Raw genomic sequence first — 17,587 nt, 5'->3', positions numbered from 1 at the left:
TATTATTATTGTTGTTTTTCCTATAACTGACATTTTCTTAAAGGGGTCATATGACGGTTCTAAAGAGAACATTATTTTGTGTATTTGGTTTAATGCAATATGTTTAGGTTTTAGGTTAAAAAAGGTCATTATTTTACGTATACCGTACATTACAACGCAGTCTCATGAAAGTGCGTATCAATACCACGAATGTTATTTCTCGTGGCATTTATACGCCAAAAATGGTTTTTGCGTGCATATGCTACGCACTGAAAACCCCTTGGGTAGGATTAGGGGGAGGGGGGGATGGGGGTGCGTGCGTATTACACGCCATAAAGTGCGTATCATATGCACGCGAAAACTGCGTATCATATACACGCAAAAACTGATTTTGGCGTATAAATGGTGCGAGAATTAACATTCGTGGTATTGATACGCACTTTCATGAGATCGGGCTCTACATTATTGTTGCTCCTCTATGCCTCTCCTTTCTGAAAAGCATTGAATTTTTCCAAAGTTCATACATACTACCGGCACATCCGTGAACTTAACTGTCAATTTCGTTTTTAGAAGGAAAATAAACTAGACTTCCCGTAGACTTCAATACAAAATAGCATCACAAAACAACGTCCGTACACAGCCGGCAGTCGTGAATAACTTAAGAAATCACTCAAATTAAACATGTCAAGTAATTATATGTCCACTCTGCCTGCCATAGAGCATGAAAGATACATCAACAAACTTAATTTGGTCAATTTAAAAACATGTCCCTTCATTCTCCCAGCTTCAAATTGGTGTAACAACATAACACCATGTCTGCATTTGTGATCATAAAAACGACATACAAGCACGACTCAATTATATGCTTAAAACTCGCTTTTGAATAGTCAGTAGCAAATTATTAAAATATGAAAACATACTTACAGGCTGTGTCTGAGAGTCAGAACCGCCAGACTGTACTTTTTTTTATCGCGGAAGTGATAAAAAATTATCAGAGCCACCAGGCACTGTTTTATGCAAATGAGCGGCCGGATCGCATTAAAGAATTTTCTGTTAGAACGGTGTCGTGTTAGCGGCCCCTAAGTTAATAACTAATGATCGTTGCGAAGGAAGTGAATTAATCAAAACTAACTTTAGCTGGACAATAACTTTTACTTTAATTTCCTATTATCACTGTAAAGCTGCTTTGAAACAGTCCATATTGGTAAAAGCGTTATATAAATGAAGGTGACTTGACTTGACTTGACTTGCAAAGATGTATTTTGCCCCACGTTTTAGAATCAGCCTTTGTGCACAGCCGGCCTTGTACTCTCCCAGGCAGGGCCGCATTAAGAGCTCACTGGGGCCCGGGGCTATGAGTTACTGCAGGGCCCCCCCACCACTTTAGGTCACCAACTACAGAATGAGAGAAAAACCCCCCCACATATATTGTATAAAGTAATCAAATATACAATACATAGTTTTCACTATAAATTCAACAATCATTCTTATTTATTTTACAAAAGTGATTCAGTCAAGGGCAGTAAATTACTTTCCTTCTGATGTTTGATTAACATTATTGACACAAATGGCGACAGCAGCTTTATTAGCAGCTTCTGTCACTTTAAGACCTCAGGGTCGGAACTCATGTGCGCTGGGCAAAAACCGTCTCAAGTTCACCATGGTCTCAAATCTGGCACTTACAAAATGAATTCTCTCCCACTGCTTACTGTGCCTGAGCAGTTTAAAATAATTTGTTTCTAAACCACAATGCTTAAGCTTAATGCTATTATAAACTTACATCATGATGGCGGAGCAAAATTGACATATTTCTACCAGATATATTATCGCCAGCCCTTTAGACGAATATAGAGTTCGATCAAACACAAAAAGCAATATCATACATCCATCAAGTTAATAATCAAACTTAGACGAAAATTGGTGGGGTCGATGATGACGCTGTGTCTTTATCTGCTCCAACATGTGCCCGGTGTTCTGACGATTTGTGCTGCCTTCTCAAAAAATGCTACCCAAGCGTGAATCGATCACAGAGAATGTCAATTCATTCTCTATTGTTTCCATAATGGTGTAGATCTCACAATATTATGACATAGTTATTTCATTTAAATCAGGGTAAGTGTGTGGGGAGCATATTTTGATATTTTAAATGAACTAGCAATGATCACATTTGATATAACAAGTAAAAATGACATTATTATATGAAATACAATTATAATAAAATTCGAAGTTATGAGTACTGTATACTGTACTGTTTTTATTTTTAAAACGGTGTGAAAAGTAACAATTATCATCAAATATTCATCTTTGACCTGTCAAAGTTTCCTACAAGTCTCCACAGCAAGGATGCATAGATTTATGGGCGTGGTAAGCAGAAGAAAAATGAGTCTGAACATGCACATTTAACCAGTAAGTAGCACATCTCGATGGGTAGCATGAATAGTCAGAACCGTGGTCAGAACACCGGCCCACTTGCTGTTCCACAACTTCTCCATGATCATCAGCTTTATATATTTTTTATATTAGTAAAATGACCAGATAGCTTGGGGATTTTACTGAGCAACTCATGTTTCCTCTGCTGTTTAGCTTTTTTTTTTAAATCCTTTTTTGAGCCCCACTCAAACATGTTTTTTAAAGATGACATTTTTAGCTATGCTATCTATCGAAGACGAAGATAATGCGTGACAATTTTAAGAATAGTCTAGAATGAAGTGAAGAGTGGAGGCGATTGATTGGTTGATGCGTATATTCTAATATGGCGCAGGCAGCCATCATCTGATAGGCCTACGTGCAGCAGCAGGTCGGTCGTTCACAAGTTAAATATAGAACAAAAGTATTTGAGTGGTAAATAAAATTAAAACGTGACGTTTCAATTCATTATGGCCTGCTGCCCACGGGGGTTTGATTGACAGGCGACCTGACCAATCATAACACCGAATACGCAATTTTGTCCGACAACAAAGCTGTCATTAGATTAACGTCGGTGGACTTGAACTTGAAAAACGGTGTTGTTTAAATTACTTAAATGACAATATTTGAAAGTTGAAACTTTGTTTCATATCAACAGTAAGCTCCTCTGAGCTCTCTCTTGTATGTCGGCGCGTAGTCACTCAGTGTAACGTTAGTCTTTGCCCCGCAATGTATTTTTCACTGCGTGAGTGAGAACATGATGTGCGTGACTCGTGAGAGCCGGCTTATCACACAGTAACTAAAAAAGGCGGGTCTTTGCGAACGGTCACTACAATATTAATGATAATGATTCCATTATAATGCATGGAATATACGGCAAAGCGACACTAAATAACAGGGATAAGTTGTGGGGGTCGTGGTAAGGCTTTGGCAATCAGATGGCTAGTAGTAGTCAATCTGCTCCACAGCCAATCACGGGCCCCCTCCTTGCTCGGACCCCGGGGCTTTAGCCCCGCCTAGCCCTATTGTTAATGCGGCCGTGCTCCCAGGTTCTGGAAACAGTCCTCCGAAAAATGCACAGAACACAGTCGAATATTTTGGTTTTACTGTTATTAAGCTTAACCACTGTTTTCTAATCATGTCCTCTTTTGGAAGGCCAAACAAAGCAGATTGCCTTTCGCAACGAAAAACACAGCGTCTCCACAACATGGCAGCACCAGCAACAACAATAATACAGCGAGAATAAAAGTTACGCCTTCTTTCTTTGCGTATACTGTACATTTGGGTGGTGTTATGAAACTCTGCCCCCACACACTGACGTAGATTTGTGGCGGCGTGTTTTAATGCAGCGTTTTAGGAAGGCGTGGCTGAGGCTTAACTTTTACAAAGAAAATCTCTTTGCGTTTGAGACTTTGAGCTTTGTAACTCTGCAGATCTTATACATACACAAACAGCTACATAACACACTAAAGAAAAAGGAAAACATGAAATCGCATATGACCCCTTTAAGTTAACTCGCTAATTCTTGTTCCAGCTGCCCTCCCTTGACATTAGACCAAGGTGGCCTGTACATCCTCAACTAAACATCAGCGTTTACCCATGGAAAGATGATCCAAAGGTATGAAACTCCAGTTGTCATAATTAACATAGTGACTCACCATTCAGTTTAACTCCAAAAACACTTTAACTTTTAAAAGACATACCAATGATGTACAATGCAGTTTGTGCACTATTTAATGGCTCTGCTCTCAATTTTACTGGCAGCAGTTATAGTTTTGATATGCCGTGATATGACTTGGGATCGGAGGACGAGGACTTTTAATAATAGGAATAATACCATTAATCCTCTGCTTAAGTAATAAATAAAAATAAGGTACCAGATAAGAGAAGGTATCTGAGGAATAATGTATATCATAATGTCTTCTCATAATGATGGGATGCAATTGCTGGCTCTGTGTAATGTACTATAAGTATAATCAGTGCTTTTCATCTGACATCTGGGCCTGTCTTTGCTTGTGCGCTATTCAGGTCTCCAGCTCAACGGAAAGCAAGCTCTCTTTCTCCAACCCACTCTACAAGTGCCCAAACAGTTCTGAAGCTTGAAGAAAAAAGACACGCAAACACTGGCTGTCATGTCCCTATAGATTGAAAGTGCTTTCCACTTCATTTGAGCATCCCCGACAACATGGCTGTACTTGGTTAGGCTTTAGAGTTTTTTTTTTTTTTTTACACAAACTCATGGGAGGAAAAGTTCAAACACAAACAAGTTCCAATTAAGCAGAATGAGCAGTTGAACTATATCAGTCATAAAAAGTTTCTTTAAGAATCTGACATAACTCATTCCACATGTTGTTAAGTCTCTATGAGGCGCTGAAATTACATTTCCATCTTATTTTACAAGAGCCAAAGCTTTATGTCAGTGCCTGCTTTAACATTTGCTGACAGATGCCTATGTAAGTTTAACAGCAATGAAAAATGTATTTCTTTGATATGAAAGGCAATTTATGTTTGTTTTTTTAACATCATGTTTTTTGTTTTATTTAAAATGCCAAACAATTGCTTTAAAAAAATAAAGGGAAAGCTATGAAAATCATATCTTTATTAAAATTAAATATTTAATAAGATGACCACAATATAACATTCATCCGGGAAGGTTTATCAAATCTAATATGGACTCAGGGTGCCATTTCAGAGATTGTTTTGCTTTTAGCCTGCTCTCCTTCCAGATCTCTGTGGTTTTGAGAATATTGTATTTTCATTACTTCAAATGTGTGGTCAATCACCACTTGATCTCCTTTTTAGATTCAGGCAGACCACATTTTAACAGATGATAAAATTGAAAACTATAATGATACCAAAACATGAACAAAGACATGTGAAATTGTTAACTGTGCTGTTGCAGTGCAAGTGAAAAGGAATATTCTCTGGGTACCAGAAAACTGTAAATGTTTGAACTTGGTTGAAATATGGATTTTTGTTCAGTGCTATATAAACTGTCATATTGTGGTGTTTTTAATCCTGCAATCTTTTTCCTTTTTTTTCTGGTTCTTTTTTACCAGTACTCAAAACAAATGCTTTGATTTATCATAGCAAGTACAAAGCATAAAATGAAACATGATGATTGTGACTCTGGTCAAAGATGTTTTAGAATTATGGATCTATTAAAAACATACAAAGGGGATTTCTGAATTGTGCTGCACACTACATTTAAGCTTGAACTTTTACAAATGTTTAGTGTCAGCTAGGCACAGCCAACCATTCTTTAAAATCTACAACATTTTGTTATTTTCATAATCTGATTGGAGCTTACACTTTAGAAAATGTCTAAAAGACTAGAATTATGATACTGAAAATATACCATTGGACTTCTGTTGTTATTCAACATGTAGGACAATGTTAACGTCAGCATACAGTCAATATAGAATCACTTGAGCACCTGTTTTAGACTTTCACTCTTTTCTGCCACCAATTTGGTTACTGTGAATAAAACAACTCCTAAATAAATCCTCTAAAACTACAGCTATTTATTTGCATTTATCTTGCATTTATCTTGTTTTGTTTTTTTATTCGTTTTGGTAGTGAAATATTTTGTTTTCCAAACTGGAACTTCCCTGTCCTGCTTTGTACATTTAGACAGCTGGAATTTTTTTATTAACTGTGTGAAGCAGGAAATTAACTTTTCTTGAAGACAGTGAAAACGTTTTGCCAGTTTTGCTGAGGTGTAAAAACTAATAGAAAGTGACAGTATAATATTCATCAAGCATAGACACACATTCATATTTGCACAGAGGTGTTTCATTATTGTTATAACATGCGCAGTCAATTTATCTGAATCTCAGTGGAAGAAAAATATGCAGCCAGCATAATCTAGCCCATTCATCAATTCCACACTTTCATTATAATGTCTTTCTTTATCTCTCCATTTCTTTCAGTGTTTCAGAGTCGTTGCTTTTTTCTCAGAAATTGAATGAGAAGCACCAGAAAAAAGATTGTAGTATTCTTATAATTGTTAGTAATGCCCTTTAAATAAACTGAGGACATGATTGTTAATTGTATAATGCTGAATATGGTTAATAAATCTTCATGTTTGTTTCTGGCACTATAGTAGACAATACCACAGGCTTTTCTTTTTTCTTTTTTTAAAAATAAATATCATGCTAATTCAGATAATTTTATATTAATTTAGAATAACCATAACTCCAGCCCTATAATTCCAAAAAAAAAAAAAAAAAACTGTATCCTTCATTTATTACTTGTTTACAATTAAGAATGTCCCCAAAGGGAGGTTATGTCAAATTTAACGAATGGGGACAATTTTTCACCAAACGTTAGCCAAGTAAACTCAGGCAGTGTTTCTCGGAATGAAGTGATGAGAAAAGAGTCAAGGCCTCTGTCAAAGAAACTAAAAACAAGCGAAAGCCTCAGGCGAGTATCTGAGAGAATAATTATTATTCCCAGTGGTGGACAGTTACGAAATATTTTTACTCCGTTACTGTACTAAGTAGCCTACATTTTTCAAGTATCTGTAGTTTATCGAAGTATTTTTATTTTGGGAAACTTTTACTTCACTATACATTCCAAAGCATGTTGTCGTTTTTTTTTTTCACTACATTTCATAAAATCATCGTTCCTCGTTATTTTGAACTGAAGAAATTGTCACTGGCTCTATGAAACGAGAACAGTGTCCAATTCGTAAACGAGCTCATTCTTTTCAATCAACCCAGACGCAATAAAGACATTGCGGAGGGCAACTTTCCCATAACCAGTGTTGCCAACTTAGAAATTTTGTTGCTAGATTTAACAACTTTTGACTACCCTAGCAACTTTTTTTTTCAAAATACACCTAGCAACAAATTTAGCAATTTTTTACATTTATTTGGCATTGGCAACTTTAGCAACTTTTGGAAGGTGACTCTAATCCAAACCACATGCGTTGCGTACAAGCTAGCTAAATAGACTGAGCGGTTCAATTATAATTCCTTAAGATCATTGTGGAAATGTGGAAATCAATGTGAAAACCAAAAGACAAAATACAACGAACACAGGGGCGGGGCCATAGACATAATAAATACATAGACGCCCTATTGGCCGCTGGATCGTACGTCAATGGCGCCGCCATATTCGGAGGGCAACTTTCCAATACCTATCATTACGGGAATTGAGAAAAATGCCTGCTTCGTGTGCTGCTTGGGGCTGTACAAATCTCCACACAATTGAAAACAGGTCTTGGGATTTTACAAGCAAATCTAAATAAGCATTTCAAATAATACGTATAACATAATGGCATAGTTTTGCGTTGCGATTTCGTAATGACGTCATAGCGCAATGACGTCACAGCATCATTTAGCAACTTTTAGCAACAAATCCTTTAGCAAATCTGCCTTTAGCAAATCTGTTGCCTGAAAACAGGTCTCGGGGAATTACTTTTCACAATCAAGACTGAACATTTGTTTCTGGTTGTATTTGGTCATTATATTGGCTAATTTGTAGCCTAAAAATAGTAACCTTAGTTGGCCACCGAAGTCAGTCAGACTAAAATAGCTACCGATGTCGCTAGTTAACTTAACGTTAGCTGTGAAAGTTGAGACATGAGTTGACATGATTTATATTTGAATTTTTGCTTATATTATATTCTATATACGTATTTATATTGTTTTATATAAATATTTTATATAAGTAAATTTCCTTAAATCTAAATATACATTTCTTAAAACTTGCTTTTATGACAAGTATAGGCTACTCGTTTCAGTAGGTACTAGTCACTATTTAATTTACTATTTTTGTCTATATTTTTCTGCAATTGATATTACATTGTATTTGCTATTATTATTATATTATACCACTTGCGATTATCAATCTATTATAGTAATGCTGTTATTTGTCTTAATTTATTATATTAGCAATGAACGGTAAGTTACCTTTACATCATTAAAAATGGGTGTCTCAACTGTACCATGGTACTGTCTCAACACATGTGTACAGTTGAGACAAAAGTCACATATTTTTATGAGCTAATTGTGGAAAATATAAACTAATTATGGGTATTATTGATTGATAATTTCTTAGTCTAAAAGCTAATGAAATGTCATGTGGAAATTAACTTCTTTTCAGTATCTTTTTTTGTATGAAATATCAAAAGGCAAAAAGTGTCTCAACTGTACTCCGTCTATCGTACTCTAAAAAGGCAAGAACAGGAGATCCGAAAAGTTACCAATGCAGAGTTTTAGGATTTATTATTGAAAATAAAAATCATTTTTAGGTCATAACTGTCAATTGTGTGTGAACTAAATCTGCTGTAAAAGGGAGAGCTGTTTAATCCCATTGAATAACTGGAGAGTGGTCAGGAACTCAACGTGCCTTCAAACTTCAAATGAAGTGCATAGACAAAACGTTCTGCACACTCCACCAAAGATGGAATAAAAACAATATATGCATATATATATATATATATATATATATATATATATATATATATATATATATATATATATATATATATATATATATTACTTTTTTCGGTCACACATTGACCTTTGTCAATGCCAAGTTTACAAAGCTTAGTGCAGGAGCCACTTTAATGAGTACTCACAATGAGTAATTTAAGGAGTCACATGGTTAGATCACATGATCAACCAACCCAGACTATAGATAATCCAAACAAAATATTGTACATCATGCTACCAAAAAAAACATTTTGTTTGGATTATTTTTCAACAATTATTGCCCTTTGTGATGCTTTTATATTTTGTTTATAATTGTCATTTCACACATTGTTTTTTTTCCAAAAATTTTTATACTATGATATTTTTTTTATTTTCACTTGTTTGCATACTTGAATTGTCAGTAATTATCAGTAATAGCTATCAGTATGAAAAGTTTCGTAATAAAATATATTGTTTTCTGACTTGCAGATCAAAATATATGAAGTGTCTGCTGCGTAGTGGATAAACTTCCTTAATGACTAGTGCTGCCTGGCTTAATAATAATTCCTAATGAAGTCAGACTGAGCTATTTTAAGATCTATCTGTGTGTCTAGTAACATTTATCAGCCAGTACTTTTTACTTTTAATACTTAAGTACATTAAAAATCAAGTACTTACTCAAGTTAAACCGAAAAGGATTAGGCTTCTTAATACTTTTACCGGGTTAATGATTTTATTAGGGTATCTGTTTTCTGTCAGAAATGTATGTACAAATGGTCAAACAATACTGATTCATATCTAAGTGCATGCTGGGAAGAGGACAAATGGGAAGAATTTAGGCAGGGAATGCCTGTAAATTTAAAACTGCTTAATGTTGGATTGACTCAATAACCTTTACATGTGGTATTCATATAATATTCAAACACAATAATTATATCCTTGACAAAAAATATCAGACAACTCAAACTAAGAAAATAATTTTTAAATACATTGTAATATTTTTTTTATTAAATCTACAGAAGCTAAGAAACATTACACACAGTTCCCAATATGTTGTTTCTCTCTCTCACTTTCTTTTGATATCATCTTGTTTTTATTTTCACGCAAACTATTCTAATCAACACATGCAGTGGCTTCATATTGTTCTTATTAATACAGAATGCATAAACACTAACACTTTTACATACTTCGTCTACAGTTGCTTGTGGACTTCAAAGAGGATTATAGATAACATCTAGGGAACATGATTAGTTAAATACATTACCTTGCAAACCCCCAGAAATACTGCCATAAATATAAGCACAATAAATCAAGGTCCTCAGATCCGAGGCCAAGGTTTTCAGTCAGCGTTTCTACGAGTTTTGGCTCTTGATGCGACACTGTAAGGGTGCTTAAATTGGAATGCTAATGTGGCGGCTTTAACATGCTTCATCCTTAAATGTTTTTGCTAGGCTGCTTGTCCTGATCTGAAGGAGCACAGGGAGGTGGTTAGCGCTCAACCACAGCTCACTGCCTCTCTGTCCTCTAGAGGGACTCTGCTTGGCAGACAGTGTGGAAAAGCCTGTGCCATTCCCAAACATTAATGATCCCCCCCAGTGGCGGCTGGCGAAAGAAATATTAGGTGGGGCTGTGCCATATTCAATCAGTTTCAATAGTCTGGTAACCCTTGGAGACAGGTCTTTTAGCGTAGTGGAATACTCTTCCTCAAGATATCCATCAAGCATCCACCCTTCTCTTATTTAAAAGCTACTTAAAATCACATTTTTTTCTCTGAATATTACTCTTCAGCTTAGTTCAGAATTAGCCTACCTTTATATGTTGTTTGTTTGAATCCCTCTTTGTTTGTATCTTCAACCTAACTTTACAAGTGACCTCTGTATATTACTTTCTGCCCTTGATATGTGTATTGTGCTTTGATGTTTATTTTGTTCTATTCCTTAACTCAGTGGTTCTCAAACTTTTTAGAGTGATGTACCCCCTGAGGCTTTTAACATCCTTCTGCTGTCACAGTTCTGTCACCCTTGTCTGGGTTTTCCCTTGGTTTAGTGACAGAGCTGTGACACTCCCGGTTTGTTATGTGTTTGTGTTGGTCTGGTCTGTTGTGAGCACATGGCTGTCATGTTATTTCCTTGTGCCATGTGCTCTCCTGTCGATTGTCAAACCCCGCCCATCTTGTTATCTCGTTATTGTTTAATGTCCCTCACCTGCCTGCCTCGTTACCTTCATTTGTTTGTTCCCTATTTAGTCTCCCTGTGTTTGCAGTCCTGTGCTGGTTCGTTGTCTATGTTCCCTCGTGTTCTTCTTGATGCCTGCCTGAGTTCTCTCCTGTTTTCCCCCCACGGGGTTGTTTTGTTTGTAAGTTTGTTTTGTTTATTTAATAAATTCCTTTCACGCACATGAATCCTCGCTTCCTGTTTTACCCACTCCGTGACAGAACGAACCAGCCGTAATGAGGATTCAGCGGAAGGATTCACACCAGCCACCAGTCTCTCCTATTTCCTGCCCGCGTTATGAACGCATTATTGGGTTCACCGCCTTGAGTTCCCTTCGACAAAAGGGGACGAATGCTAGAGACTTTGCCCTGGAATTCAGCTCCGCTGCAGAGGGGCTGGGGCTGGGTGAGATGGCCCTTAAGGACCTGTTTAATTACGCCCTTGAGGAGCCCGTTGATGTGTGGACAATGACAGGACTGGAGCGCTTGACGTTCTGGAGGTTCGTTGACTTTCTGGAACGACGAGAGAACCCTCCAGTGAGGCAAACTACAGTGGTCCCAGTGGACCTTGGAAAACCTGCAGCGGTTCCAGAGGCGGAAAGCTTGGCGCCACCAACTCGCCGTCAGACACGGCGGAGGAGGAGGAAGCAGGAGCCAACTGTCCCTCAAGTCCTGGAGGCCGTCCCCGAGCAGCCTGCTGTCGTCCCGGAGGCCGTCCCTGAGCAGCCCGCTGTCGTCCCTGAGACCATTCCCGAGCAGCATGCTTTCGTTCCGGAGGCCATTCCCGAGCAGCCTGCAGTAGCCCCGGAGGACCTGACTTCAATTGTCCCAGAGATGCCCACTCGCCCTATTGCACCGCCAGTGGGGATCAGAGAGGCTGCAGCACAGTCGAGACCTCGTAAACGGAGGAGGAGGAGAGGGGTGTCTACGAGCCAACAGGGCTTGGAAGCCATCCCCAAGCGTCTCGCCCTGCCGGCACCGCCCCAACTCCTTGCCCTGCCGACGCCGCCCAGGTTCCTTGCTCTGTTGGCGCCGCCCAAGCTTCTTGCCCTGCCGGCGCCGCCCAGGTTCCTTGCTCTGCCGGCGCCGCCCAAGCTTCTTGCCCTGCCGGTGGCACCCAGGTTCCTTGCTCTGTCGGCGCCGCCCAAGCTTCTTGCCCTGCTGGCGCCACCCAGGTTCCTTGCCTTGCCAATGACAGCTGCCGATCCAGAGACTGTTCACACTGTTCACGTCACGTCTGCCGATCCAGAGACTGTTCACGTCACGTCTGCCGATCCAGAGACTGTTCACGTCACGTCTACCGATCCAGAGACTGTTCACGTCACGTCTGCCGATCCAGAGACTGTTAACGTCACGTCCGCCGAGCCAGTGTCTCCGGACAAGATGGCCGCCGCCGAGCCTGTTTCTGTTTCTGCTCCTGAGCCGGTGTCTGTTTCTGCACTATGGCCGCCCAAAGGGTTGTCTCCGCCCTGGTCGTCTCCGCCATGGCCGCCCGAAGGACCTGCCCCGTCTCGGTCGCCTGCACACCCTGCTCCGCCCTGGTACTCTCTGCCATGGCCGCCCGAAGGGTCGTCTCCACCTTGGCCACCCGAAGGGGCATCTTTGCCATGGCCGCCTGCACAGCCTGCTCCGCCCTGGTCATCTGCACAGCCGGATCCGCCCTGGCCACCTGATGGACTGTCTGAACCAGCCTGGAGTCCGGACCCGCCCTTCCCCCCCTGGCTCAACTCTCCCGTCCCTCCCTGGCTCCCCTCCCTCCCTCCCCTCTCTGTGTATGTGTTCTGATCTGCTTGTCTTTTCTGCTGTTTGGTCTTGCACGTATGATGTTCCTGTCTTGTTTTTGGTGTTCCTCCTTGGGAACGCCAGGTGGTGTCCCTTTGAGGGGGGGGTAGTGTCACAGTTCTGTCACCCTTGTCTGGGTTTTCCCTTGGTTTAGTGACAGAGCTGTGACACTCCCGGTTTGTTATGTGTTTGTGTTGGTCTGGTCTGTTGTGAGCACATGGCTGTCATGTTATTTCCTTGTGCCATGTGCTCTCCTGTCGATTGTCAAACCCCGCCCATCTTGTTATCTCGTTATTGTTTAATGTCCCTCACCTGCCTGCCTCGTTACCTTCATTTGTTTGTTCCCTATTTAGTCTCCCTGTGTTTGCAGTCCTGTGCTGGTTCGTTGTCTATGTTCCCTCGTGTTCTTCTTGATGCCTGCCTGAGTTCTCTCCTGTTTTCCCCCCACGGGGTTGTTTTGTTTGTAAGTTTGTTTTGTTTATTTAATAAATTCCTTTCAAGCACATGAATCCTCGCTTCCTGTTTTACCCACTCCGTGACATCTGCTTACCCCTTCTCTGCAGTCACACCTTTTTCAGTAAGGGACAATATTTGCCCCCTTAAATCGATTTTTCCAGTGCATTCTTTACCTTTAGAAAATAAAAAATGTTCAATAGGAGAAATATGCAATAATTGTTAAAACGAAGTGATGCTTTTAAATATTTAATTAAATCCGCCAGTAGGTGGCGGCAAGTCACGGTCTTTATGAGCGATTTATCGAGGTATTCTTTCATCAGTAACGAAGCAAGTGGCTGTAATTATGAATGAATCATTGACTCTCACGATTTGTTCCGAGCCGCAGATTCGTTCACAAACCTTGCTGAGTGAGGTGTACCTGTGCAGTTCAGCTGTGGGTTTTGTTGTAGTTTTGTTGCAAAAATACGGACAATAGCCTACTGTGTTTAAAATGAACATCACTTAATATTAATAGGCCCTACCTATTGTTGGTTGAACTGTTGAATAAAATCAATGTCACATTTGAAATCGTGTGGATATTCGTAGCCTAAATGTGATCAACATTAAACACTAGGGGTGTAACGATACACAAAACTGACGGTTCGGTACTTCCCATGGTTTTGAGGTCTCGGTCTGATTCGGTGAGGTGGTGGGGTTTAGAAAGCTAAAATTGCTTTTTTAGGTTTTTTTTAAACAGTGGTTTAAAGGAGTATTGCGTAAGTTCTGAAATTTCTAACCGTTACTGACACCAGTGGCTGTTAGAGAAACTGCAGCCAGTCTCATGCTCGTTCTCGGTGCGCACGCTCGTACAGTATGAGCACGACCACAGCAACCAGAGGGTTGTAACTATGTCTTACCTTTGTATTAAAAAGAAAGCCAGCTCGGGGTCTGTTTTTATACCCAGCCCTGACCGGTGCTCCCTCCAAGAATCAAATGCCGATCCGATGTTGACTCTTGTCTTTGCCCGACGCCGCTCACTCTCTATTTTGGCCGCACTAGATAAGGCTTTTTTTTTTTACTTACGAGGAGTTTCCGTGGGTGCTGGATTGTGCTGGAGGCTGTGCTGGATTGTGCTGGAGTCCATTTGAAACACTAACGTTACTGCTATCGATTGCCGCTGCTTACTAATGGTTGCTGTACGGATGTAAGCCCAAGTAGACGAGAACGCGCATGACGTCACATTTTGGGAATTTTCGCGCCAATTTGAACCCGAATCCTCCCCCACACAATTGAGCCAACAGGCTGATAGAGGCAACCGTGGTGGACATTAAGGTGTCATTCTATTACATTATGGTTGGCTCATAAATGTACAAATGAAAACTATCTTAAAGATTTTTTTATGTAAAAAGCTACACATAGTCCCTTTAAAGGGTAACTAAACCCCTGCTCAGAGCCTGACTCCACCCACTGGCAATATTTGAAAAATGCTGGAAAAGTGGGCAGAGCCCAGCGGAGATAGACGGGACGAACCGAAGGTGGGGCTGAGCGGGTGGGGCGTGGACCAGTGACCCGCAGTGACGGATTAATTGACAGCTGCTGTCAGACTCGTGAGGGGGCTTTCACACTGGCAGTTTAGATCGGAAACGGGCACGGTTCGCATGAAAAATCGCTAATGTGAACGCTGTCATGTGGACCCAGGTGCGCACTGGGGTACCGAACCCGAGACTACCTGGAGGAGGTGGTCTGAGTTCGGTTGCTCCCGAACCGTGCTGCGGTTCGTGTTATTGTGGAAGCAACACGGACCCGAGTGCACACTTGTTCAGGAATAAAAGTATCCTGCGCATGCGTTTGCATCACATTTACATCACATTATGATGTATTTAGTTAAATAAAACACATGTAAGGGATGATAGTGTTGATGATTTACCTTGGATACGAGCAAGATTGATCTTGCAGTGTATTCACGCGCAGTGCGTGCAATCAGGGCAACAAATTAATGGAAATACACGGTATCCTTTTGCAAGGAGCGGAAAGACATGACACACACACACACACACACACACACACACACACACACACACACACAGTAAACCTGTGTTGTTTACTCAGCTATGCATAATAGCACCAAATTAATAAAAAACACAATATATTGACTAGGGGTGTCGAAATTAATCGTTTCTACGATGCATCGCGATGCAGACGAGGACGATTTGGTATCGGTTCAGTAATAGACCATAACCGGTTATACTGACGCTTTTATGACGTCATTTGTCGCGTGTGTGCTTTGTCGCGGTAGCATACAATGGCAGAGGAGGCGAGACGCGAGTGCAAGTAATTAAAAATCCTCCGAATACTTTAAACGACATCTATTCTGGGCACATTTCGGCTATAATGAACAACCTGGTAAGCACGACATGGAGAAGACACGCGCTGTGTGCGCTCATGTCACGCACACATAGAGCTGATTTAAGTTTCCGAACCCGATGGTCAAATTACAATTATTCTGTGTTGTTACCACTGATCTATATAATGACTGGATAGCTCATGACGTTCTAAACTGCCATCAGGCAGTGAAGCCACCGGAAGTGTTCGAGCGGCCATCTTACGATTCCCTACCAGCAGAGGGTAGTGATGGCAAAATGAGGCTTCCTGAACCACTGAGACCTCGCAGACCATTGCTTCACCCAAAGGTTCATTACTCGAAGCTTCATTCAGCATTGCTCAATAGTGACACCTAGCTACTGTGCAAAGAAATAGCAGACCAATTAATTCATTCTGAAACAATGACCTGAGCAGACTTATGATGTCAGTATACCCCCCTGTTCTGTTTTATTTATTTATTTATTTTCTTCTCACTGTTAATGTCTGTAACCTTTCATTTGCAATAATAAAAATACCTGAGCAGACATTTGTCCATTGCCTGGGTATAAAATAAAATATGTATATTTCTCTGTCTGAATTTACTTCTGCAGAGACAACTGTCTCTCTCTCTCTCTCTCTCACACACACACACACACACACACACACACACACACACACACACACACACACACACACACACACACACACACACACACACACACACACACACACACACACACACACACACACACACACACACACACACACACAGAGAGAGTTAATTAATTATTCATAAATGGTTTGGATAGTGACAGTATGAACAACAAAAGTGACACTGTGTTGAGTGCAGAGCTTATGGTGGAGGGAGTGTAATAAAGTAAAGTGCAACAGAAAAGTGTGGGGTGGTAAAGGTTAAGAATTGTTTCTGGTGATTTTGTGCATTGAACTGTTACTATTTTTGTGCAGTGTTGTGCTTATGGGACTGGGGACGTAAAGGAACGAAGGAAGGATTAAAATTTATTTTTATTGAGGAACAGAATTTTTTCAAGTGTGTTGGGGCTTAGACGATTCCTCTTCTTGGACAGAACCTCTCCAGCCTTGGAAAAGATTCTTTCACATGGAACAGAGGATGCGGGGGAACATAAAAATGCCAGGGCCAGATGGTAAAAATGAGGATACTGATGTTTATGTTGAGCCCAATATACCAGTGGATCCTCAGATCTTGTGAGATTCACTTCAGATAAATATCGGTCCACTGTACAGATATGTGTCTGTCTATACGTATTTGTTCTTTGTGCTAGTAAGTGCTAAATTCCCACTTTTACAAAGGTCCATTGTCGAGAACGAAGTAAGCCTACGCACGATTTGCCAAAACAGCATAACGTTAATCTGCAGGAAACATAGGCTATCATACAGGCTGCTTGTGTGAATGTAGCCTATAGTCATTTTGACCGCAAAAGACGAGGTAATTTGATCGGATATGTCACTTAGCCAATTTACGGCATTTTACCTGCTAGAAATACATGCTATGTTTTAATGTTGTTTTAAGGTGGAATAGAATTGAATGAACGGCAAAATTAAGCGTTTTGTTCGCATACTCCCTTTTTGTTATGTGGATGAACCCAATCGCAGACAGCAAATAATACACACAGGGTTTATTAACGACAAAAACAGAAAACAAAACCCACGAGGGGGGAAAACAAGACAGGATAGACTACACTAGACTAAGACTCAGACAATAAACCAACAACTAAAAAAGGAACAAACACTTCTCTTAGACAAGACTTCCAACAAGTTACTCATAGCTAGATTCACACAACATAAGTCACAACATCAAACAATGAACCGGCACAAGACAGCAAACACAAGGGGATTAAATAGGGAACACTAATGACGAGGACAGGTGAAACTGTAGACACTAGTTACATAACGAGACAACACAAGCACATGGCCCAAACAACAGACCATGCGCTTGTACACAAAACATGGG

The 17,587-nt window shown here is 40.3% G+C and overlaps 1 protein-coding gene across 1 annotated transcript in view; it reads left to right on the top strand.

Annotated features, from left to right (window-relative positions):
- malrd1 (MAM and LDL receptor class A domain containing 1) overlaps positions 1–5,899 on the top strand; it is a 70,944-nt gene extending 65,045 nt beyond the window's left edge. Inside the window, exons 33-34 of the mRNA XM_077229213.1 lie at positions 3,920–4,003; positions 4,414–5,899. Of these exons, the coding sequence (XP_077085328.1) occupies positions 3,920–4,003; positions 4,414–4,488 (159 nt within the window). The 3' untranslated portion in view covers positions 4,489–5,899. The remainder of the gene's footprint in view (positions 1–3,919; positions 4,004–4,413) is intronic.
- Positions 5,900–17,587: the final 11,688 nt, after the last annotated feature.

This window comes from Siphateles boraxobius, unplaced genomic scaffold (assembly GCF_051911475.1).
Source record: "Siphateles boraxobius isolate OS27281-9 unplaced genomic scaffold, OSU_SipBor_1 130, whole genome shotgun sequence".
NCBI lineage: Eukaryota > Metazoa > Chordata > Actinopteri > Cypriniformes > Leuciscidae > Siphateles > Siphateles boraxobius.
Note: the sequence above shows the minus strand (reverse complement) of the source record. Positions and strands in the feature narration are given on the sequence as shown.